The sequence below is a fragment of the Danio aesculapii genome, chromosome 14, assembly GCF_903798145.1.
Source record: "Danio aesculapii chromosome 14, fDanAes4.1, whole genome shotgun sequence".
Taxonomy (NCBI): domain Eukaryota; kingdom Metazoa; phylum Chordata; class Actinopteri; order Cypriniformes; family Danionidae; genus Danio; species Danio aesculapii.
Window position 1 is genome coordinate 37,717,726 of NC_079448.1, and position 26,144 is coordinate 37,743,869.

At 36.6% G+C, this 26,144-nt stretch overlaps 1 protein-coding gene across 1 annotated transcript in view; it reads right to left on the reverse strand.

Annotated features, from left to right (window-relative positions):
* The window catches only part of pdgfc (platelet derived growth factor c), a 98,344-nt gene extending 73,452 nt beyond the window's left edge, over window positions 1-24,892 (reverse strand). Inside the window, exon 1 of the mRNA XM_056472762.1 lies at window positions 24,149-24,892. Within this exon, the coding sequence (XP_056328737.1) occupies window positions 24,149-24,260 (112 nt within the window). The 5' untranslated portion in view covers window positions 24,261-24,892. The remainder of the gene's footprint in view (window positions 1-24,148) is intronic.
* Window positions 24,893-26,144: the final 1,252 nt, after the last annotated feature.

A 26,144-nucleotide genomic window follows, 5' to 3' on the forward strand; every position in this document is an offset into this window, starting at 1 on the left:
GGTAGTAAATTAATGGTCTTCTAAATGCATAATCAGCATCCTTCATCCGGCAGGACTGATTATAAAGCAGATGAGAGTCATTCAAAACCACTAAGAAGTTAGCGAACATTCCAGCATGTGTGAAGGAATTACTGTAGATTTACAGCACTACAAAGCAAATACGTTAAAAGATTTAGCAGCGGCCCAAGCGAATCTTCCTGAATCTGGTCTTGCATTCGTATGTCTATAAATCACAACTGAGGTCCATCTTAGCTGACAGCCAGGCTGCTGCTGTTCCTCCATCTGTAGGCTGGGAAATAGATCTGCAGTCTCCAGGGAGAACCCAAGTGCCACGCCTGACACCAGCATCTGTGTAAGTGTGTGTGTGTGTGTGTGTGTGTGTGTGTGCGCGCTGAGAACCTATTTGTGCTTCGGCGAAAAGCCAGACATTCTCCGAATACTATGTGTGATTGAGTTACACTCACTAGGGTGTGCGACTGGCACACTGTCGTATATCAAATCGCAGCATGTGCAAGGAAACATAATGCAATCTGTCCGGCATCGGGACACTGGTGCTCCACCGGCGAGTACTGCGACAGGTGTGTGGTGGCTTTTTTCTTTTCTGATTTCGAATAACATATCGTCCATATTTCATTTGCGAACGCTGTACTGCTGACAGGATAACGATGAAGCTGTTGGACGCCGCATTCCAACACATCTGATTACAGTTTCAGAGAAATCTAAAGTTCTGGATGAGCAATTATTAAATCAAACACTCCACAAGGATCATGAAGGATGTTTCTAAAAGAAAAAGAAAATGGTAAAAGAATCGCTCAAAATTTTTTTTTTAATTTGCATTTTCTTACCTTCATGACATTTACACATACATTTATTACATTTATATATTAAATTAAATATCTGTCTATCTATCTATACATATATACACATACATATATATTTATATACATACATACACACACACACACACACACACACATGTATATATACTGCTTTCTTTCATCTGAGAAATATCGCTAAGTTATGAAGTATGCTATCCATCTCAGATGAAGAAAAGCTAGTCCATGCTTTTATGACTTCTAAGTTGGACTACTGTAATACTCTGTTTGCTGGCTGCCCAGCATCCTCTATTAACAAACTTCAATTAGTACAAAATGCAGCTGCCAGGTCTAGAAAATTTGATCACATCATTCCAATTTTATCCTCCTTACACTGGCTGCCTGTTAAGTTTTGTATTGAATTTAAAATATTGCTTCTTATTAATGTTAAAGTTTTTTTTACATTTGTATTTATTCAATTCATGCATTCTTTTTGTATTGTGGTTTTGACTTAATTACATTGACTTCAATTAGGGTCAATTATACCCACAGCATAAAAAATGGATCATGTCAGAGACCATATTACTTACGACTGTACAAAAACCTCCAACTATTGCAGTTAGTTTTTATAACAGTCATTTGGTTTGGGAGTTACACAAATTATGCACAGACACTATGACGCAGGAGACAGTAAATAATATGAAGATGGGTGAGGTGGGCGGTATCAGAAACTAAACTAGTCTGCACATACACACCAGCATGCCAAACACTGGGCCATGTGCAATATCCACCACATTTCTCATACTACAGCAACCCAAATGTTTTGCTCAGTCGTGCCATTTAACACGGAAATGGACATTTATAGTCTGGCTTCAGCGAATCCTCAGTGGCCACCTGACGTTATGTCAAAGCGAAGGACTGAGAATTTTCCATCTCTCTTGGTCAACAGCAGTAGCCGGGGGTCATCAGAGACCTTCTAAGAAAGACTGACGGAGGTCACGTCACCACAGTGGCGTGGTGTTGACAGCAAAAAGATTTCCTCAATTCAAAGCCACAGCACAAACACGCCACTCATAAAGCCATATAATCTGCCTGTCAGTGTGTCTTGCTGTGTGGGCTGGTGATTCCCTTCCCCAGTCATAAGCACACTGAGGAGACATGCTGTAATGAATAAAATTTCAGACTCATGTGTCAAAAAGGCGGGTTAGCAGTGCTAACGAGACTGAACATTGGTAAGACTTTACAAAAGACTTTGGACTTGTCACTTCAGTAATAATTACCATGCTAAAGCCAAGAAAACACCCAGGACAATTCATCTTCCAGATGCAAGCAGTGCTGTCTAAAACAATGGCAGGATATTTATGTAATCTAGTGAATGGTGACTTTTTTTCCATGAATAATATCCAAAACAGACTCTAATCTAATCATTTAACATGCTTTAAGGACATGCATTTCACAGCAAATTTTGCATGATTTCTAATGACACTACATAAACAAACAAAGATGTGTGCACTCAAATAAAGCATAGTTGCAGCATAGGGCTCCTACACTGACAAACAAAAATACTTGACCAAACATGGGTCAGATATGGACAAATGCTTAAATTGAAAAGGTTATTTACAACAACAACAACTGCTTGGGTTTGTCCATGTTTGATCCAAAATTGGGTTTAAACAGCCAATAAAGTTAAGTGTCTCCAAAATGTGTCTGTCAAGGTTCAACTTACAATATGTTATTGATAATTTTTACTTTTCAAAATGCCCTTTCCAGTGGATGCAAATATACTGATTTTAGGTGAAGAAAAATGATCTTTTAAAGAACATTAAGAACTTAAGTTAATAATATAGTTAATAAATAAGTTAAATATACATAATAAATAAGTAATAAATAAAAAATATATAATAAATAAGTTAAATATACTTAATAATATGGCCTGCTTAAAGTGCATCTGGAAAGTATTCATAGCGCTTCACTTTTTCCACATTTTTTTTTTGTGTTACAGCCTTAATCCAAAATGGATTAACTTTATTTGTTTCCTCAAAATTCTACACACAATACCCCCATAATGACAATGCGAATAAGGATTTTTTTAAAAACCTGAAAAATCACATGTACATAAGTATTCACAGCCTTTGCTCAATACTTTGTTGATGCACCTTTTTCAGCAATTACAGCCTCAAGTCTTTTTGAATATGATGCCACAAGCTTGGCACACCTGTCTTTGGAAATTTTTGCCTATTCCTCTTTGCAGTACCTCTCAAGCTCTATCAGGTTGGATGGGAAGCGACGATGTACAGCCATTTTCAGATCTCCAGAGATAGGATTTAGTTCTGGGCTCTGGCTGGGCCACTCAAAGACATTCACCGAGTTGTAGTGAAGCCACTCCATTGATATTTTGACGGTGTGCTTTGGGTCATTGTCTTGCTGGAAGATGAACCGTCGCCCCAGTCTGAGGTCAAGAGCACTCTGAAGCAGGTTTCCATTTAGGATGTCTCTGTACATTGCTGCATTCATATTTCCCTCTATCCTGACTAATCTTGCAGTTCCTGCTGCTGAAAAACAGCACCACCATGCTTCACTGTAGAGACGGTATCAACCTGGCACCGCTCATCTCCAGGCTTTCTCCAAACGTAACGCCTGGCATTCACAGAGTTCAATTTTAGTCTCATCAGACCAGAGAATTTTGTTTCTATGGTCTGAGAGTCCTTCAGATGCCTTTTGGTAAATTCCAGGCGGGGAGTGGCTTTCGTCTGGCCATTCTACCATGCAGGCCTGATTGGTGGATTGCTGCACAGATGGTTGTCCTTCTGTAAAGTTCTCCTCTCTCCACAGAAGAACACTGGAGCTCAGACAGAGTGACCATCGGGTTATTGATAACCTCCCTGACTGAGGCCCTTCACCCACGATCACCCATCTTAGCTGGCCGGCCAGCTTTGGGAAGAGTCCTGGTGGTTCCAAACATCTTCCACTTACGGATGGAGGCCACTGTGCTCATTGGAACTTTCAGAGCAGCAGAATTTTTTCTGTAACCTTCCCCAGCCACCCCAACAATCCTGTCTCGGAGGTCTATAGACAATTCATTTGTCTTCATGCTTGGTTTGTGCTTTGACATGCACTGTCAACTCTGGGACCTTATATAGACAGGTGTATGCCTTTTCAAATCATGTCTAATCAACTGAATTTACCACAAGTGAACTCCAATTAAGCTGCTGAAACATCTCAAGAAAGATCAGTGGAAACAGAATGTACCTGAGCTCAATTTAGAGCTTTACGGCAAAGGCTGTCAATACTTTTGTACATGTGATTTTTTCAACAATTTCAAAAACTCTTTTTTCATATTGTCATTATGGGGAATTGTGCTTAGAATTGAGGAAATAAATGATCTGATGATGTGTATGATGTGTATTAAGAGTTTGTCGTGACTATTGCTAAAGTTAGTTCTTTACGAGTCATACATTAACTTAAGATTACTTATGAATTAGAGATAAGCATATATTATTGGCAACATATTATGAAGTATATCAAAGACTATAGAATGCACAACACATGTCACTCGTTTTGTTTTGAATAGGAAAAAGGGTAACGGTCAAGATGGCGAATGCAGCCCTGCCAACTAGAACAGGAGCAGATCAGCAATCGATATTGACTGACATTTCTCCGAGGGAGAAGCTCGGACCAGACATGAGCATTTATGACAGTTTTTGTGGTAATCAAACAAACTGGAATCTCAGTGAATACTTGCTTCACAGACATAGGAAATAGATCCACATAAAGCTTGAAATCTGTACCTTTTAAATGAACCAACTACACTTGAAGACAAAAGTTTTGTGGTTTTGTAATCTGTATGAAATAAACACGAGGTACAGTTCATCCTTTCATACGCAGATCAGATGACAGCAACTACTCAAACGTCAACAAACTTGTAAACAAAGAGTCGCTGTTATTTCTGGAGGAGATTCGCCATCAAGACCAAGTTGTGAATTACTTTAGAAGACCAACGTGATCAGACGAAGAATTATTTAGAGGATGATAATGTGTAACAGCCATAAATGAGGCTGGTGTCGTGATTGTGTACCTTTCGAGTGTTTGTTTAGAAACTTGTTGTTAGAGGCACTCTTGTTGTTTAATTTTATTGGTGGTTCCAAATATGTAATGTAAATGTAAGCTATGCAAACAGTTTTGGAGAATTTGATGTTTCCATATTCAAACAGAATGCCTGAGCATACTGCCCGAGGGGCATTTCAAACATGACCACTGAGTGAAATGACTTGAGTATCTTTGACTATAACCAATAATTGTATATGGTACACATCACACAGATAGATTAAAAGACCAAGCAAAATGATGACTAAAAAAGGAGGAGGGCTCTTCCAGAATTCCTTTCTGACAGCAAGTGCTGACATCTGCCAAGGTATGTAGACATGCCTTGAAGAGATAGAACCCAAGGTCAAGTCATCACATTTACCTGCTGCCAAAAGTCTAAGGCTTTTGGAATTTGGTTAGCTCTGAAAACGAGCAATATCCACAGACAGCTTACATCTAAGAGCGTAGAATTATCTGTTCCGGCAGAGGACCGGCGATCACAAACAGTTACAGGTTATCCTCTTGTTTCAGAACACCAGATCAAATAACCAGAGGGCTTGTTTTTTTCACGGGAGTGACTAAACCCAGTCTAACCTACCCAGCATTCCCCACAAATCACTTGAACTTTCACTATACTGTTCAATATTGGAAGATAAAGGTTTTCATGCAAAAGCCTCTGCATGAAGTCTCTAGCAGCTGTTGAAGGTTGGCTGAGTGCACGACTCTGTTTATTAAAAAGTGCAGATACATCTGTCTTCAAAGTGTCAGGGGGTGACAGGTAGGATGAATAACGAGAGATCGCAAAGAGTCAATGTGAGGGATGAGTAAAAGCTTGAGGAAGTGTTGTTGTCAGGGAGAGACTGACAGGCATTAATGGCACAAGTTAAGCTGGACCCCAAGCTGAAATCCTCAACTCTTCTAGTCTAGACAAGTGCAGAGAGCCAAAAAAAGTCACGCTGGGTGTCAGCGCTGGCCCTTTAAATGCATTGTTTTCACTCATAAACACTACTGTTTGGAGGTTTAAATGGCCGGGCATGTTTTTAAAAGAAATCTGCTTGGTTACCAAGACCTTGTTTTAATCAAAAACACTGTGAAATTAAGAACTAGAAAAGTAAAGTTCGTAGACAAACTTTACGGTGTCTTGAGAAAGCCTAGTCTGCAGGTTTGAAGTAGTTTTAAATTTTAAATAAAGTAGTTTTTAAGAAGTTGAAAGAGTTGGCATACATAGAAAAGCACATATATGTTAGCATGTTTCTAGTATGAATTGGCATGTTCTTGCTAGGCTGTTGATAGGGTGTTCTAAGGCATTGCTGGGTGGTTGCTAAGGTGTTGCTAGGAGGTTGCTAAGATATTACTGGGTGGTTGCTAAGGTATTGCTAGGTGGTTGCTAAGACATTGCTGGGTGGTTGCTAAGGTGTTGCTAGGTGGTTGCTAGGTGATTGATAAGATGTTGATAGGTGGTTGCTAGGTGTTCTAAGTGGTTGCTAGGTGGTTGCTAACGTGTTGCTAGGAGGTTGCTAAGATATTGTTAGGTGGTTGCTAGGATGTTCTGAGTGGTTGCTAGGTGGTTGCTAAGGTATTGCTAGGTTGTTGAAAGCTTGTACTGTGTGGTTGCTAAGGTGTTTGCTAAGCTGTTACTAGGGTGTTGCTAGGAAGTTGCTAAGGTCTTCTAAGTGGTTGCTAGGCAACTGCTAAAATAAATTGGCATGGGCTGTGTCTGAAATCGCATTCTTCTGTACTATACAGTATGCTTAAATCAGCATGCGAGAAGTACCCGGATGACCTACTACTTCCGGCGAGATTCTGAAGTGCATATCCAATGCATGCTGCACTATCCCATGATGCCTCACAAGAGAATTAAAGAATGGGACTGACGCAGGTAGATCACATGACCATGACAAAATGGTGGATTTAGTACGTCCGAATTTCATTCATACTGCTCACATTCATACTGTATAGAATGCACTTTTCTAATGGTTGAGTTGTACGTTTAAATTTAAATGCAGTACCTACAGAGTAATAGACGGTTTCGGATGCAGCTTTGGTTTAAGTATGAATTAGCATGTTGCTAGCATGTTTCTAGCCTAAATTATCATGCTGTTAGCATGGTTCTAGTATGAATTGGCATGTTGCTAGGATGTTTCTTTGCCTAAATTAGCATGTCAATAGCATGGTTCTAGTATGAATTAGCATGTTGATAGCATATTTCTAGTATAAACTAGAATGTTGTTAGCATGAATTTAGTATGAATTAGCATGTTGCTAGTATGTTTATAGTATGCATTAGCATGCTTGCTAGTAGGATTGGTATGTTTGTTAGTATGTGTTTAGTATGCATTAGTATATTGTTAGTATGGATCAGTATGTTGTTAGTATGTCTAATGTAAAGTCAATAGCAGTTTTTTTTACAATGGAAGTCTATGGTACAGCTGCTAGGGTGCCGTAAGTGGTTGCTAGTGTGTGGCTAGTAAGTTCAAAGGTCATCAGTGATTGGCAGTTAAATGAGCCCAACTTTAAGTCTGTAGCCTGGCGCAAAATTATGATGTCACAAAGTTTGGTACAATGTTAAGTCAAATGGAACTTTTCCAAATTTTTCTGGACAGTTTTCGGAAAACCGTAATTCGGATCAGTTGGAAAAGATATAGCCACCCGAGTCAAAGCAGTTTGGAGGTTTGGTGTTAGTTTGCTGGTTGTAGTATGAACAGTCTAGGGGAAGAAGAAGAAGAAGTCTCAGAAGAAGAAGAAGAGGAATATTAAGTTTGTGTAGTATTACATTGCTTCCTCAAGCCACCATAATAACTACAATTTTAAATATGTATTTTAATATATTTATTCCTGTGATGGAAAAGCTACTGTAAATTTTGCAGTCATTAAGTCCTGTTTCAGTAGCTGTTTCTCCTTTACACAGCAAATCCCACATATTAAAACTGTAAACTCAAAATTAGCCTAATAAAAACAAGCCTATTTTAATATAAAACTCCCTTTTTTGTTTATATGATGTGGATTTTCAGGTAAATCAAAACGAGAATATTTATCAAAACTGAAATGAAAACTTTTTTCTTCACATTTACTGGTCACCTAAAGTACATAAAAGTCACAAGATCATTCTTTCATGATATATCAAAGAAATTGGCTGTCTCGGTTATGATGCAGCAGCCGCTACAAGAGGCCCTAGTGCATTACACAACTCAAAAAAGGCTGACCTGTTCTTCTGGAAATTCTGAATACACAATTCCGCTGTGAAATCATACTGTAATCTCCCAGAACCACCTCAATATGTAGATGTTCCCAAGTATATTAGGGCTTTCCTTTTTATTAAAGCTTAAACTCACCTTTCTTAAAAAAAAAATATAAAAATAAATAAATAAATAAATAAATAAATAAATAAATATATATATATATATATATATATATATATATATATATATATATATATATATATATATATATATATATATATATAAATATATATATGAAAAGCCTATTTGCGGTCATGTACACGTAACTGTAGCCAAAACTCTACGGTTTCATATTTGTTGTCAGTGCAATTTGAGATTTACTGCTTTTGAAAGTCAACCCTGGGCTCGGCTTTACAACTAGACTTGCCTGGAGCCAAGAAAGCATTAAAAACTCCTAGACGTTATTTCTTATCACTGCATAAATCATTGAAAATGAGAGGTGAGCAGACAGGAGGAAGCAGACATGTGGCACAATTACGGTCTCTTAAATGTGATTCACATTTTTGGTAGAAGCAATGGACTAAAAATGTCTTCTGATGTTGCTGTGATTGGATAAATATTTAAAGTAATTCCATTATCCGGTACGGCACAGCACTAGCAACAACAAGGCCATCGGACACTCACTCTCTCACTCTCTCTCTCTCTCTCTCACACACACACACACACTTTAAGGTCATTGATGGTTCCATAATGAACATTTAACATTCATATAACCTTTCCATAGCACAACAGGTTCTTTACAATGGAAAAAAGTTCTTGACGCAAAAACAAAAATCATTCTTTCAAAAAAATCAGGTTTTTTTTGAGAACCAAATATTGTCATTTTATGGCATTGTTTTGACCCTTCAATTTAGTTGATAAAAAGTACAAACTTAAACATTACGCTTTAAATAATAAAATATCTGCCAAATTAGGCCCATTTCTAAGTACAAAAAAGATTTAGCAGGCCCACTTGTCCTTAGGTTCGGACATCATTGATATCTTGCTGAAATTATCTTGTGATGGCTATGACCATGGATTTCTTGACCTCCTAATTTACTGAAACAAGAGGACATGTCATTCACAGGATTACGGGTATTAGTTTGATGATGGCACAGGTGATGCCAGCACAAAAGACAGAAAGGGCATGAAATTACAGGACAGAAAAAAAGTCCAAGTCTATGACCCAGTTCCACATAGGAACTCCACGGCGCTGCTGCTGATCCCTTTAAATTGGAGCCCTGTTTGGGTTAGGAATGTTCACTCACTGTCCATCACGACAAACATCAGACAGGCATTGACTTGCTCACTTGCCAAATCTGTCGCGATGCCTTTCAAGTGTGCTGACAGCAAAAACATGGACACCCCAACCATGCAATCTTCTATTCTAGACAGGTTATGGAAGAGAGTTTCCTTTAAACAAACTGCATAGTACTGCATAAACATAAGTAAATGTCCTCAACTTCCCAGAGCTGTTCCGCCTTAAAAGAATAGTTCACTAAAAAAGAAAGAAAGAAATAAATTTCAGTCTTATTTGTTAATCCAAGTGCTGATATTCAGAAGAAAAATAAACATCTGGTTTTCATCATGTCAGCTGACAAATGATTGAGAGCACAAATTGCTGCAATAATGAACACAAAAGGTATATTTATTCTGATAAAAAGTACAATGGTTTTATGACACATTTTGATTACTGTTATGTTTCTATGGTGACAGAGTGATTTTTTTAAAGTACATTTTAAAGTCCTAAAAAGTCATTTTTAACTGTAAAGAACCTTTTGTGGAAAGAAAAGGTTTCACTGAAGTTAAAGATCCTACATGGAACCACCAATGCCAATAAATAACGTAAATTCTGTGGACAGAATTGTGGAATCCAGTTCTAAAAATGGAATTAGCTGAAATACAACAAAGTCTAGCAAATTCTAGAGCAGATATGCCCAAACTAGGGCCCGCAGGCCAAAGTTGGCCCATGGTAACCTTTGATTTGGCCCACCAACCAAACAGAAAAGAGAAGGACACATGATGGGGAAGCCTGGGGTGAATCCCTCAGACAGAGATCATTATTTCTAATTTTACATAACCTTTTGTTGTTTTTTTTAATTGCTGAGCTACAAAAAAAGCAAAACTGAAACTAAATATTTTAATTAAATGTGAATTAATCAGATTTTTAAAGGGTCATGAAACCCTGAAACACATTTTTTTTTAAATGTTGACATATATATGTGTGGCTAAAACACTATTAGGACACATATATTTCACTATCCAGTAAAAGAAAACTTGTTGTTTGTAAATAAAAGAAACATTGAACTCCATTGGGTTATAAATGAGAATGTTTATGGTTTTATTTACATTATAAATGGTAAATAATAATAATAATAATTATATATATATATATATATATTATTGATATGATTAAATTATTGATAAAATTAGGAAGTTACCATGGCAACTTTAATGTAATACAGTTTGGTATATTTAGCTTTTCTGAAAATTATTAGAATTTGAAATTATTTATTATTATTTTCTAAACTGTATTCTAAACATTAAAAAGGAACCAGAAACACTAAATTGGACGAAAACTAAATTTTGCAGAAAAAAATTATTAATAAAATGGATTTTGAATAGAGCCGCATGACTTTGCAGTTGTGCAAAAAGACCAACAATCAATGGTGACATTTAATATAAAAAACAGTTTTCCAATAAATCAAAATCACACACTGCACTCATTTTTTAAGACTAATTGCAGGTTGTTATTTACTGCCATAATATGGATTATTAGAAATTCTTTGTGGTATTTGGCATTAGAACCTCCCCAGGGTGAATAAAAACTACATTTCCATTTGTAGAGAACTAGCCCTTTAAATATAAAGAGATTCAATGAAAAAGCAAGGTTACCATTGAGCATTTTAAACTCAGGCATTGACAGGGTACAGTGTGTTGACTGACAGCAAACTTTAATGCATATTGTATTACAGCTAGAAAAGCTTGGTGAACAAGGACTGCAGTAAACTTTTACTTTAACGGGGAGTCAGTTGTCTCAGGTATGTGTGTATGTATGTGTACTGGTTTGGGTGGTTAACGAGGACACAGATTTGTATAATGACATGGCTATGACTTGGGTTTTACAATGTTGAGGTGTTGTATGAAGAAATGTTTGTCACAATTCAAAATGCTTAAAAATCATTTTTAAATGGGTCTTTTGACTATTACAATTTGCAACAGGTTTTTTGTGAGAGTTTATAGGCAGGGTTAGGGTAAGTTGATATAATAAGCATTTTTTTTACTAATATAAAATACATTACGCCTGTGGAGAGTCTTCCAAAATCAACGTGTGTGTGTGTGTGTGTGTGTGTGTGTGTGTGCGTGTGTGTGTGTGTGTGTTTTAATTACACACATCTTGTTTTCTATTTCATTGGACTACTGGGTATTTACAATCCTTTTGGTTTAAGTTTGTAGCTGCTGCCCACAGTGTATGCACAATTCACAATCGCTGTATAAACTTGAAATGCTATGGAAACTACTTAAAACAACAGGCTGGTAAAGCAAAGGTTTGCCAGGCAAGAACACACTGCCAGCTGCCACACAGTCTCTGAGCTCTGGGAACAACTTCCCTTTGAAGCATTTACAACAAACGTAACCCCTATATTATGAGGAATCGATTGAGCATGTAGCATAAACGGTCATATTCCATTAATATTTATAGTTCTACAGTACAAAAGTAACCATTTGCCTTTACAATGAAAGTCAGTGGGGTTCAATGTTTAATTCTAATAACCAAAATAACTAAAATATTATGTTGCTGCTCTTTGAGGAATGTAAGCACATATCTTAAGACTAAAAAGAGAGCAAAAAATGTCTCAAAAAGCCCCATAGAATAAATTGAACAATTGAAGTCAATCAGGGAAAACTCCAATATAGACCTTTTAATGCAAGACCGCATGAACAAAACTAAAAGATTTCTTTAGTTTTACTTTGTCGATGACATTTTTTCAAAAACTTAAATAAAGATGTTGTATTAACAATGTTTTTATAAAATAATGAAAAGGTGCCATGTTTTGAGCTTTTTATCAAAATTTTTAGACAATACAATATCAATGTTTTAAAGGGTACCTATTGTACCCCTTTAACAAGATATAAGATAAGTCGTTGGTGTTTACAGAATGAGTCTGTAAAGTTTCAGCTCAAAATATCCATTAGATCATTTATTATACCCTGTGATATATGTGAATTTTGGGTTAAAATGACATTGTAACTGTTTTGTAGCCAGTGCCTTCAAATGCAAATGAGATGGTCCTCCTCGCCCACTGTTCTGACATGTGTGTCTGCTTCTCCTGCGTTACTGGAGTGGGATTGAAGGGTCTTTTTTATAGTTGTACTGACACTACGCAGTTGTGATGATTCCAGTGTTCATGAATTGCATAGCAATTTTCTTAAACAGATCTTTAATCCCAGTTTCTTTGAGTAAAGTGAAGATGCAGGCCCGGAGATCCAACTTTTCAAAGTTTTCTCAGACAGTGCCACCTGCTGTTCACCCATCTGCGGTCAGACTAGCACTTTCAGGACAGTCCTCGCTGCAGCCCACAGCTTAATGACGTACTTCACCAGGTCCACAACATAATGGGCGATCACCTTCACCTCCCCCTACCCTAAACCCAACCGTCACAGTAGTATGGGCGCTACCTTAGTGGGCGGTTCAATGTCCACACCGTATTAGACATGGTCCAGTACATGATCATGACTGCAGCGAGGACATCTTGGCACTTTCTACCAAGTAGCAACATCGGACACGCAATTACCCTAACAATAGGTCTGGAAGTGCTGGTCTGAGCGTGCAAGTCTAATGCTGTGTTCACACCAGACGCGGAAGTGTCAAGTGGAGTGATTTAGATGTTAAGTCAATGTAAAGACCAGAATAGACACCATGCGGCACGAAACACGCAAATGAGGTGGCGTGAATGAATGCAATTCAGGCGAATGATGCTATTCGCGCGAATGAAATGGCTCGAGTTGATGCGAATAGCTCGAGTTAGAAAATCTGAACTTCAGTGGACATTTGCACCACATTAACCAATCAGCAGCTTTGGGCGTGATTATGATGTAGCGCCTATTGTTGGTGTCCTGGAGAAAATTCTCCAGCTGACAGCAGACAACAGTTCATCAAACTGGGCTTGGCTCAGTCGGAAGCACTGCTGAAAGTTTCCATCATCCAGGTACTGTTTCTGGAGGAGTTTATGAGCTCACAGAGCTGGGTGCACCTGAGAATGGATCTAGTGGACTCAGGTACAGCTCCAAACGAATCAACGCTGTTTAAGGCCTTCATAAAGCACATAAAGCACAGCTATTCTCTCAATAAAATCCATGTTAGCCATTTAGCAACAAAGCTAGAGTCACCGGGCAGACAGAAGCCCCGCCCATAACGTGAATACGCAAGTGAAGTGAATTTGACACACGGATGAAGCGAGTAAACTTAAAATGTTCACACGTCTATTTATGCATGAATGGCAAGATTTATCCACGCGTACCGCGTCTGGTGTGAACACAGCATGAGTGTGCACTTGGGTCTCCGGGCCTGCAGCTTCATAATGTTGGTTTCTTTGCAAATCCTCCCTTGTGGATATGATTATAAGCGTTACTATGGAGATATGCAGATGCCAATCAATTCGGTGGGCGGTGAAAATGACACTCCTTCATCTTGCTGCAGTGGCCCTCAACATTGCAGGGATTTGGATCCTATTTTAACATCAGGAAACCTAAAAAAAGAGACTTGTGGTGTTTAGTTGACTCCAGTATGACTGTGGACACACTATACCTACACAAAGTTCTCTCCAAACACCTTCCAAAAGTTGATATAATATCATATGTACCCTTTAACTTAAAAAAAAAATATCTATATTTGTAAGAATAACACACATTTTTTTAATCACAATAAATGAACACATTAGTTCTGGTCAACATCTGTTCATTTCAAGCAATGACATAAAAAATACCAAAGGAAAGACAAACTCAAACAGGTTTGGAATAGCTTGACACAAGTAATACGACCAGTGTATTATTTGGGTGAACTACCCCTTCAACTGTAAATCACTCATGCAATTCAATGCATTAATCATTACACACCCAGCACTTAACTGTGGGATACATAGCATTTCCCAGTTAGCTGGTGCACCACATTAACCCCATTCCTGACTGAGTAATCCAGTAATGCGGAGCCTTGCGAGGCATTCGGCTGTTATTGAGGCGGACTCTCACACGTCTCTGCCTTGGATGTCAGAGGAGTAACAGCAGATTAATGGAGGATAATCTGGCACCATTAGAAAACTGCAGCTGCCTTCCTAATTTATTGCTTTAGAACTGACTTAAATACACAGCTAAAGATGGAAACGGCTAACTGGCTGTGCAAGTATTTGCTGATCTCTCATTATTAGCGTTGGAGATTGAAGACTGTTGTGACAAGGGTTAATCAGCAACCAGTTCAAAATCTGGGTTCTTATTCTTGGCTTAAATGTCATATAGTTAACACTGATAACATTTATAGGTAACACTTTATTTTGATGGTCCCCTTTAGAGATTGTGTTGACCATCCGTATCTTTGCAACTACAGTATGTAAACTAGCAGTGAATAGAGTACTACTTTGTAGATGCCAGCTTCCAACACTTGAACAGGCATTATGTTGGCTAAAATTAATCTTGCATGCACAATTCAACTAGTTTGTATAATACTGTATGTAACACTTCAAGGTGACTTAGTATAACATATAACATTTTATTTTGATGGTCACTTAAAATCGACTTGCAGTCATTAGAGTACTAGTAGAATGTTAACATAATAGGGCCTGTTTATTTATACCTGGTCACTTCATGTGTTTCATGTCACTTCTCTGATGGGATATCTATCTGATTTATAAAAATGGTTCATTTACATTTGGCCACATAAATGCAGATCCGCTAAATGGCTATGATTCCAATCTTCAAATCATGTTATATGCAAATTAACTAAATTATGCCCACTAAAGCACCAGCTATACAGCATTATATTTAAATATTATTCGTTTTTAAAAACACATTATCTGTATATATGGATATTAGGCATACAAATGTTTTTATATGCCCACATGGCAGGATCCTTGATTGCTATCATACAGGCTAAAAGAAATATTTATTTTTGTTGTACATATACCAGCCTGATCTCACGAGAAAACCTATATTTTACGTTTTGACAGTTTAGTCGCTAATTCATACGAATTCGTACAAGTTCAGAAGTACGAAAATGTATGCTTTTTAAAAGGAGGCGTGGCACCCAACCCCGCCCCTAAACCCAACCATTATTGGGTTATGAGCCAATCGTACTAAATTGTACGAATTAGATCGTACGAATTCATACGAATTAGCCACTAAATCAAACATGTAACGAATTGCTGTGAAATTGCGTTGACATACACATGCAATAGGGTTGGGTTGAAAGACGATGCCATTGACCATCGGCGATGGCCAATATACATCACGATGCTGAGCCAGGATCGCGATCCTCAACACCGCCGCTGTCGCAGCAAGCCACTCGCGAAAAATACACACTTAGGCCTGGTTTACACTAATACGTCTTAGTTTTAAAATGGCATTTTAGAGCGAAAACGATCCACATCCACACTGGCGTTTCATCTAGCATTTCTGAAAAGATCTCAGTTTACAATATACCGCTGAAAACGCACATCACGTGACCACACATACACACACTGGCATGCACTGCAGCATATGTGCACGTCTGAGCTCCCAGCAGTCAGCGGGTGCTTTGAGCACATAACCCCAGAAGAGCCCAGAAAATTGGCTTTGCCCTCCCTAAACAAATGAAGCGTAAAAATATATTTTTTTATTATTTTACCTCTCCATTAACAGAGATAGTCTACAGGTGTGTGCTGCACCTCTGTTGGCAATGCTGCCTGCATTCGATATTAATTTAAGATATTAATTTTATAATGTCATGGTAATAAATAATAATAATAATAAAAAAAAAACATGGAAAAAATAAAATGAAACAAAACAAACATTGCAACATGTAATGGTGCTTCTGTTGCTTATTGAATTTGCCCTGTAAAATGACAGTCATATAGCCCAGTGTTTATAAATAATATTCCTGGAGGACCACCAGCTGTGTACATTTTTTATGTCTCCTTAACCAAACATACCTGATTCAGATAATCAGGTCATTAACGGAGATTAAAACCCCTGTAATTGGTGTGACAGACAAAAGAGATATCCAAAAAATGCAGAGTTAGCGGTCCTCCAGGAACATGGTTGAGAAAAACTGACATAGCCCATAACAATGTGTAGTTTTTACATTTTTAAATTTACATATGTGATTTTAACAACCACATACATTTAGACCCGTCTAGTTTTATACGAAATGTGTCCCAGATTACCTCCTGAAATGGTTGGAGTGATCAGATATCAGTATAGAATGAAATTCGGAGTGCACCTGTCCTTTTCACAATTGAATAGCTTTCTGATTAGAAAGTGAAGTGAACAGGTATAAACAGCCCTATAGAACACTTTGTTGGTTGTTGATGCTCACTGTGTTGACTATAACTTTGCAACTACATGTCCACTTATTCCACTAACCATAACCAGTCTCTAATGAAAGTTATTTGACATGTATTTTAAAAGTTACTTAGTCAAAATAAAATATAACCCATGCATATGATGACACGTTAGGTGCAAATCTTATAACATTAAAGTCTAACATGAATTCAAATGGCAGAAATCTTGCATAAGCTCATTCAGAGTGTTTGGAGATGAGAATAAATGGGGATTTTAAGTGAAGCAGACAACCATTCATGTTCTGTTCTCTGATTTAAAGGTCCATAGCTATTGCAGGGTTCACCATTGCAATTTGCCATGTCAAATTAAAGCGGCTAATCACCAAGATATAAAGAAGACAAAAAGTACGTACTTAATCATGTCCTTTGACCTGACAAATCACATTTACTGACAGCAGGGTCTAAAGAATGAGCAATAAGCCACTCATATTGAAGAACTTCTGAGCTGTATAACAAAAGCATACTGCTTAAAACAGCATGACTAGAACTGCAAGATTAATTGAAATTAAATTGAGATTGTGATTCAGCAAAAGCTGTGATTCTCATGCACATCTTGTCATAGAAATATGGCTCTGTGATCACTAGTAAATCTCCTTTAAAAAGGCCAGAGGGGTGCTCTCGTACAAAAATTACAAATAAACCACTAAGAAGAGACACAGGAAATCAAATGGTAAAGTCTAGATGCTGCAGATATAGACATTAATATAGCATATTTTTTATGATACTGTACAACAATAATTGATATTTTTACATTACTGTGAGGGTTAGGGAAGAGATTAATAAAATATTGTATAATTACTGTTTTTACATTGCTGTGAAGGTTTGATTTAGGATTTGGGTAAGGCTAGATGTTAATAAAATACAATTAATGGACCATTTAAGAAATAAATAATTCTCATTAACTTTTGGCCATAGCTGTATCCCTTCTAGCAACAACCAAAAAAAAAACTGAGCAGAGAACTTAACTGATGTTATTGATTCAGTTGGACCAATAAACACAACTACAAAATCATCTCACTGAATAGATTATTAAAAAATCTTAACTGAAGTTATAAGGCGAGATTGGAGTAAAAACATACCATTAAATGTGGTATTTTTATATGCTTTCAGATGTAGCAGCAAAGAGCCACAGTTCACGCAAAGCTCCATCTGAAAGCATGTGCTGGAGATTTAATACTGATTAAACAACAGGCTTTACTGACCAAATGTGCATGAAAATCACCTTTGACTAATGGACGCTTTTCAGATTTCTGAGTTTCTCAGTAGTGCAAGTCATCATAGTTGGGTCAACTTAGAGCACAGTGAATGGGAGAATACAACAAATATTTTTTACAATTCTATTTGCTCAAGTAGTAAAAGTAAGTCAACGATAGTGTTATCAAGACTTTCAGAAAAAGAAAAAAAAATTGTGTGAGACTGATAATGACAGACACAATAGACAATAACGTCATATTTCCTGTCCTGCTCATAGATACAGCTTTAGAAACACCTTGCATAAGTGGAAATTTTTCATTCATTTATTCATTTTCCTTCAGGTTAGTCCCTTTATTTATCAGGGTTCACTACTGCAGAATAAAACTTATGCAGCGTATGTTTTACACAGTGGACGCCCTTCCAGCTGCAACTCAGTCCCGGGAAACACCCATACACACTCATTCACTGCGGCCAATTTAGTTTATTGAAGTCATCTAAAGCGCATGTCTTTGGACTATGGGGGAAACCGGAGTACCCGGAGGAAACCCATGCCAACACGGGGAGAACTCCACACAAAAATGCCAACTGACCCAGCTGGGACTCGAACCAGTGACCTTCTTGCTGTAAGGCGACAGTGCTAACCAGAGCCTAAGCGGTAATTAGTTTTTTTATGCAAAGATGAAACATATAAACATATAATATTCATACTTTTTAAAAAAAAATCTAAATATTAAAAACTTTCAAGGATTTACGATGATGATGATGACCGTTAATCATCATCATAACATTCTTGTGAAAAGGATCTATCGTGCAGCCATAACACCCTGTCCAGTAAACAGACTAACCTTCAGCAGAGTCAGTCATAATGACTTCATGAATCATCTTCTGAAGGTCAAGTCAGTCTGAGCAGCAGCACTGCCATTTGAGTCCCCAGTACAAACGTAGAACTGGAAACATCTTTCAGCCGCCCTTTATCAACTCCTCCTACTCACAATAAGAATCTCTGTATGAAAACCGCTGAACCAAAAGAACTTAAAAAGCGTCCAAAAAGCATTTATGAGACCGGGTGAATGGCTCGGTGACCTGTGGGCTGGCAAACTCTCTATTGAGGTTAACTTGAAAAAGTTGGTGGAGTATCTTTTTAACCTGACCTTAACCTCACGCTGCAGCTGCGAAATAAAACCAGCCTCAGATCAGCGGTGAAGAACTGCCTCAATCAACACCAAGCAGAGCCAGCCGCGACAGAGCATCTACTGTTATGGCAATTAAAGAGAGCCGGAGAACAAGACTCCCCGTTCAGAGACCCTTGGCAGAGCTCACTCCCAATTCACCTCCATTCTTAAGTCATGGGGGAATAAAGGTGCCGTTGCAGCCAAAGACCCCTATCAAATGGCACTCACAAGGGTCTTCACTGGCACACATCTCTGACCTGAGAGGACTGGATATGTGGAATATCACACTTGCCAATTCAATTTAGACTGACGTTTTATTAGACAAAGATGATGAAGGGTTAGATCATGTGAAAATTATTTCTGTCATCGTTTACTCAACCTCATGTTCTTTTAAAAACCAAAAGACTAGTTATTTTTTTGAAATACAAACAAATATGCTTTAAATCATATCTAAGAGATTTTATTTGCTACACTGAAAGTTTATTAAACAAACCCTGAGGTTTTAAAATGTTCATAAAGAGATTATACATTTAATCCATACACTGTAAAACCCAACAGTCAACTTTATCAATTGAAATGAGTGTAGTTAACTCAAAATTGACTGAAAGTTAATTCAACTCATTTGAAAAGAGTTTTGAACTCAGTGTTGAAGCTAGTGAGTTAATTAAATACCTCATACTTTGTATGGAATAAATTCACAGTACTTATATAGATTACTTTAACTCAAATAGTTTGAAGAAATCAGTTTCCTCAAACGGTTTGAGTTGCCTTAACTTATTGGGTTTTATAGTACTCAGTTGGTTTGAGTTCTCTTCATTTATTGGGTTTTACTGTGCTCAAATTGCTTCATTTACTCAAATGGATTAAGTTCACAGTACTCATTAGGATTCGTTTTTGAACTTAAATGGCTTGTTGCAATTGGTTTCCTCAAATGGTTTCAGTTACCTTCACTTATTAGGTTTTACAGTGAATGAATTGGTTTCAGCCACATGTTGAACGATCATGATTGCTTTATATGATGCACAAGTCTAATTTCGACTTTCATTCACATTAAAAAACTACAATGTTTACAGAACTCATTTTTTTACAATATTGCTTGATGCATGAGAATTAATGATTATTGATAAAGATTTGTTTTTATGTACCAAACAACTACAAAAATGCCTAAATTGCAATGCCTAAAATAAAATGGTTCATCATAATAAAAATGAGGTTATTTTTAAATAAAGCAATTCGTAATCTGAACTATAGTGAACTACACGTTCCGGTTATTTTAACTGTCTAAGTTCTGCTCTGACTTGAATTATACTGGTTGATTCATATATACTGTACAGTTGTAGTCAACATTTGAAGTGGATCTAATAATAATAATAATAATAATAATAATAATAATAATAATAATAATAATAATAATAATAATAATAATAATAATAATAACAACAACAACAACAACTATATACAGCTGAAATCAGAATTATTAGCCCCCCTTAAAATATGTTTTTCTTTTTTAATCGTTTCCCAAATGATGATTAACAGAACAAAGAAATTTTCACAGTATGTCTGATAATACTTTTTCTTCTGGAGGAAGTCTCATTTGTTTTATTTCGGCTAGAATAAAAACAGCAAAATTATTAGCCCCTTTAAGCTATATTTTTTTTCGATAGGCAATTTTTTGTATAACAATGGTTTATTCTATAGACTAATTACCCCAACCTGCCTAGTTAACCTAATTAACCTAGTTAAGCCTGTATAAAAGTGTCTTGAAAAATATCTTATATATATCGTATATGTTTTTACCAGTTTCTTTTGCTTAGTTATTTTTGTTAATATGGTTTAATTATTAATTATAATATTATTTAATATGAGATTAATTCCCCATTTATGTGTAGTTATCTGGCGATCTAGCCTTCAGCCAGGACAGATTACTGTGCATATTTTAGATACACAACAATAATACTTTTTTAAATGTCAATTTTTCTTTAAAGAAAATTTTGTTGAATTAAAAAGTGCATGTATACAGCTATACTTCGCTTGTTTTGACACATTATTTAAAATTTGTTGCTAATAATTATTTATTTATTTTTGGTGTGGTCAGAGATACATTTGGTGAATGCATCATTTGGAGCCCTGAAAAGTCATGTGGAATGAAAACTAATAGAAATGCGACACTATGAAACCCCAAGCCATTTGCTCATGCTCATTGAGCAAGCTCATACACAACACACAAAAAGTGAAATGAATGAGGCGGCGTGTGGACAACACAAACTCTAAATCAAGTAGTTTAAGCATGTCAAAGTCAAATTCATGCATATAAAATATATTTTCCCAACAACAAAATTGTGGCTAGTGAAAATGGCGAGTGGCTAATGATGTTGGAAAACTACTAGCCATAGTGGCTGGTGATCAAAAAAGTCCATGTCAAGACCTAGTTTGAACCAACATGAGTAAATGGTAACAGAAAATGCAATTTTCATCCTTGTATAACCGTCCAAACAACAAAAACAAACTGGAATTTCCTATATAAGCATTGCTTCCCAGTAGACATGTTCTGCATGTTCCACAGTTTAGTGAAAGAATGATAAAACAATGAAAGCTCTGATAGTGGGCCCGGAGAAGCTGTTTAAATGCAAGATGTTTCCACTCTGCTTCACCCCTGACACAGTGAGGGGCGCTCCCTCGCCTAAGTCAACACAAGTAGTAGTTTACATTTTGTTAATGGTGCGCAATGGGCGACAGTTTGCCTGTCCCCACCAACGCCTGCTTTACAACACTAGCATTCTACTTTCGGAGCAAACAGAAGTTAAATGGAAACAACTTTTGCTTTATTTTTTATCATTCTCATTTTCTTTTAGTTCACCTGTGAGTTTTGGTGGGATTTAGAGGAAAGCAAATTACATGGCCCCAGGGCACCCCACACTTCATGAATGGGGTCTTTCTGTGATCAGAGAGAAATCCCTCCTCAGGGGACCCAGTTACCAGGAGCTTTATTTTTTCACTTAAATACACATACAGATGTGCGTTTCGTGCACATGAAAGCCAAAGGTAACTTCAACTTCCTACCAAGCATAATGCTGTGTGAACCTCATAAATTGTGACCATTTATGGCAAGCTGTTTTAACATGTATTGCCTTAAACTAATTAATACCTCGTTTTTGTTACTTTGTTGCGTAGTTTTTGTTACTACACTTGTTACTTGTAATTATGCTAATAAGATATTTTGGTAACACTTTATTTTGATGGTCCATTTGAGTATTAGTACACTGTCTGCTTAATAACTGTTGATACTGCTCCTTCAACAGACATTTAACTGACTAAGAAACTTTGCAAGTACATGTCAACTTACTCACTAACCCTAATGCCAACCTAACAGTGTACTTATAATCTAAGGAGAATTAATGGCAATGTAACTGAAATTCAACAAACAGACCATCAAAATAAAGTGTGACCAATATTTTTGTGCTATTACAAATGTAGGTCCTAGTATATTTTTGGACACTACATTAAAAAGGTTTAGAAACAAATGAAAAAAACAAAACAACAAAACATTCAAGATAAAGAACTAATTGTCTAAATTGAAAAGAAAATAAAGAAAATCAATGAAAATGTGGAAAATTTTACATTTAAAGCTGCACATGTTGCATCAAATTTCTTTTTATGGAGTTCTCCCCAGTGCTAAGCATCGGAAATCAGAGAAGCATCGGAAATCAGAAAAGGATTTCTATAATTGTGTATTAACATGTATTAATCAACATTGCTAATCATTATTAAAATATTAATAACATTAAAGTTTTTTTTTTTTGAGTCTTAGCTAATTTTCATTAAGCTCTACTCATTAATACAGTAGGTTTCTGTTTTTTAAATGCAGTTTTATTGATAATATTTTATTGGTAATGGTATAGTATCCTGATTAACGTAATTTGGTTACACTGAAGTATTGACATAAGACAACACCAGTACAATTAATAAGGTAATTATAAAAAATGTCTAGAAATATAAAAAAGTAAAAAAATAAACAAACAAGCAGGTGATAAATATTACCTCTTAACCCTTTAACTACTCCACCAAAAAAAAAAATGTTTGGATTGTATTTCTTAACTCCTATTGTCGCTAGTTAACACACTCAATGTATTATTTATTTTCAACACATCCCATAATTTCTAAAATATCTGCCTCTACCAAATTATTGATATATTGGTTTATGGTAAAAGTACCGAACTTAATACATATACTATGGAAAATATGAAGCACAAGACCATTTTTTCAGACCATAAAATATTTCAGATTCTCATTTATCATGTTTTCTTGTTGTTTTGTTTTTTACAATAAACCCAAAATCAAGTGTAGTAGTGCAACAGAAGTATTTGATTTTTTTTTGTAAATCAACAATGCTGTGTGTGTAAACCATTATTTAAAACTAATTCTTTAAAATTCTTTAAATGACTTTAACAGTCATTATTTAAAACAGTAAAAACATGGTCAACCATTTGGTAGAGCGGCAGTTAAAGGGTTATTACAATAGTTAATATCTGACTGCGAAAATTTCACAATTAAACACAAAGAAATAGTTATTGTTTCTTTTTTCTTGGTATATAGCATTTAGACAGCAACTTTTACTAGTTTGCCTCAGTTTCACTTGTACTTATCCTTGGTAAAAAACAAAAAAGTTGATATTTCAATTTTAGTAGTACGGCATAATAGGCACTGGTGTCTAATTAATATAAGACAGATGAGTAACGTTTCTCTAGCTATAATTATATTCAGTAAATTTTAAAAAAGTAATTATCAAGTAATAAATGTAAAAAAGGCTTGCCATGGCCATTCATTGCACATGAACTCAATGCAGCGCCATCAGAAGTCTCACACAACTCAACAAGAGTACAAGTAGTGCTTAGTCTAAATGGAAGTCAAATATTGGTCACATTTTAAATAGGTTATAATTAATTATACAGTTATCTAAAGTAATTAGCAATAATGCATTTTAAGGAATATGTATGAAAGGGTTTGTTATGGCCACTCAAAAGTTAAAGCAGCATCAGAAGTCTCTGCACGCATGAAGAAATGACTCTTTGAACTTACCGTTCTGTTCTTTCGTGCTGGCGTGGTGAATCTTACTAATGTGACTCGATTCCGCCACCGACTCATGCTGATGAAGAGACGATATAACAATCAACAGGAGCAACGGAATCATTTGGATAAATGGTGGCTGTCGGTGCAGTTAGTATGGGTTGTTTCAATCACCATGCAGAAATATTGTTCGTGAGACGCGTATCCAACTTTGGACACATCTGTAAGAGGCACGCGTAAAGTATAGTCCACATAATCCTGATCAGCCAGAGTTTCTGACGCGAAAACTTCTAAAGTTTCCCGAGACGCATCTGCGCAAAGTTAAGCAATAATTGTTGTTAGTGAGCGCACACCTGTTCGCCTAAACACGGGTACAGTTGGAACAGAAAACTAAAATCTGAGACGCGCAACATACATTTGTCTGTCTGTTAAGTGTTTCTCTCGCGAACTCAGATAGTCCACTCGCATTACGCAAAACATAGCGCCCGGCTCTGGGTAAATGCCACTTGTAGCGTCCAACTTAGTGAAGGAGATGAATGTGTTGAGGAGGCTCCAGGAGTTTGGCGAGCGCAGACGGCCGACTGGCGACACAACAGGTGCTGCACATAAAGTAAAAGTTCCCCGCGGAGGAAACTCCCCGGAGAGGCGGGGACCATTCACAACTGCTGCTGGTGCTGCCGCTGCCGTCGCTTCGAGTCAAAGACTAGATTTCTCACATTTCCACCGCCACACACGTTTATATGTATGTTTCTCTCTGTGTGTGCGTGCGTACGTGTGAGTGTGTGAGAGGGGAGAAAGAGAGCGAGCATATGGATCAGTGACGTGAGACTCATTTCGTCAGTTTGTCGATCGATTAAGTTTAAAAGTAGGCCTACATAAAATGTAATGCATTTAGAAATTACTTCTGAGCAACATATTTGAGTTTTATTATTTAAATATATTTGTAGTTTTGATGGATTAACAGAAATGCCAAATTTTATGTTAAGATTTATGTCATTTTTGAGTCTGCATCAACATAAATGAACGGTGATTTTATATAAATAAAAACATTTTAAATATAAATGTCTAATGTTTTATAAATAACTGATAATAATTTATGAAAAATTCTAATTACTGAAATATGTCAAAATATCTGTGAAAAAGGGTCCCTAATCAGCGTAACACATAACTGTGTGTAAATGAACTAGCACACTTAGCTTGCTTATCAAATAATGTAAAAGAATAAGTGAGTGTTTATGACATTGGATGGAATACACATGAGACAATATTTTTTGTACAATCCTTCATTCATTCATTTTCTTTTCGGCTTAGTCCCTTCATTAGCAGTCGTCACAGCGGAACAAACCACCAACTTATCCAGCAAATGTTTTACGCAGCGAGTTCCCTTCCAGCTGCAACCCATCACTGGGAAATATCCATACACACTCATTCACACACATACACTACGGACAATTTAGCTTACCCAATTCACCTATACCGCATGTTTTTGGACTTGTGGGGGAAACCGGAGCACCCGGAGGAAACCCATGCGAACACGGGGAGAACATGCAAACTCCACACAGAAATGCCAACTGTCTCAGCCGGGGCTCTTTTTGTACAATCTTTTTAGATTATATTAACTGTGTAATTGTATTTATTGTAATTTCTTTTTAAAATTCTACTTTTTGTATTAATATTATATGTTAGGCACCTAGGGTCTGCGTGTAACCCAATTTCGTTTCACTGTATGTCCTGTACATGTGGTTGAATTGACAATAAACCTGACTTATATATAAGTACAAAGATATAAAATGGAAATGTGAGTATTTAGGGGCTTTACTTTGGTCTCTACATAGACTCTTTTAATAAGTGTCTAATAAGTAAAATTGTTCTGAAAAGATACATTTAGTTTCTGTATAATCTATTGTAACAGTAAATAACATTTTAGCGTCATCTGTAAAGCATAACGACACTTGAGTAAATAATCTTTGCAGTTGTTTCAGTTTATCATAGGTCAAAGAACATAGGG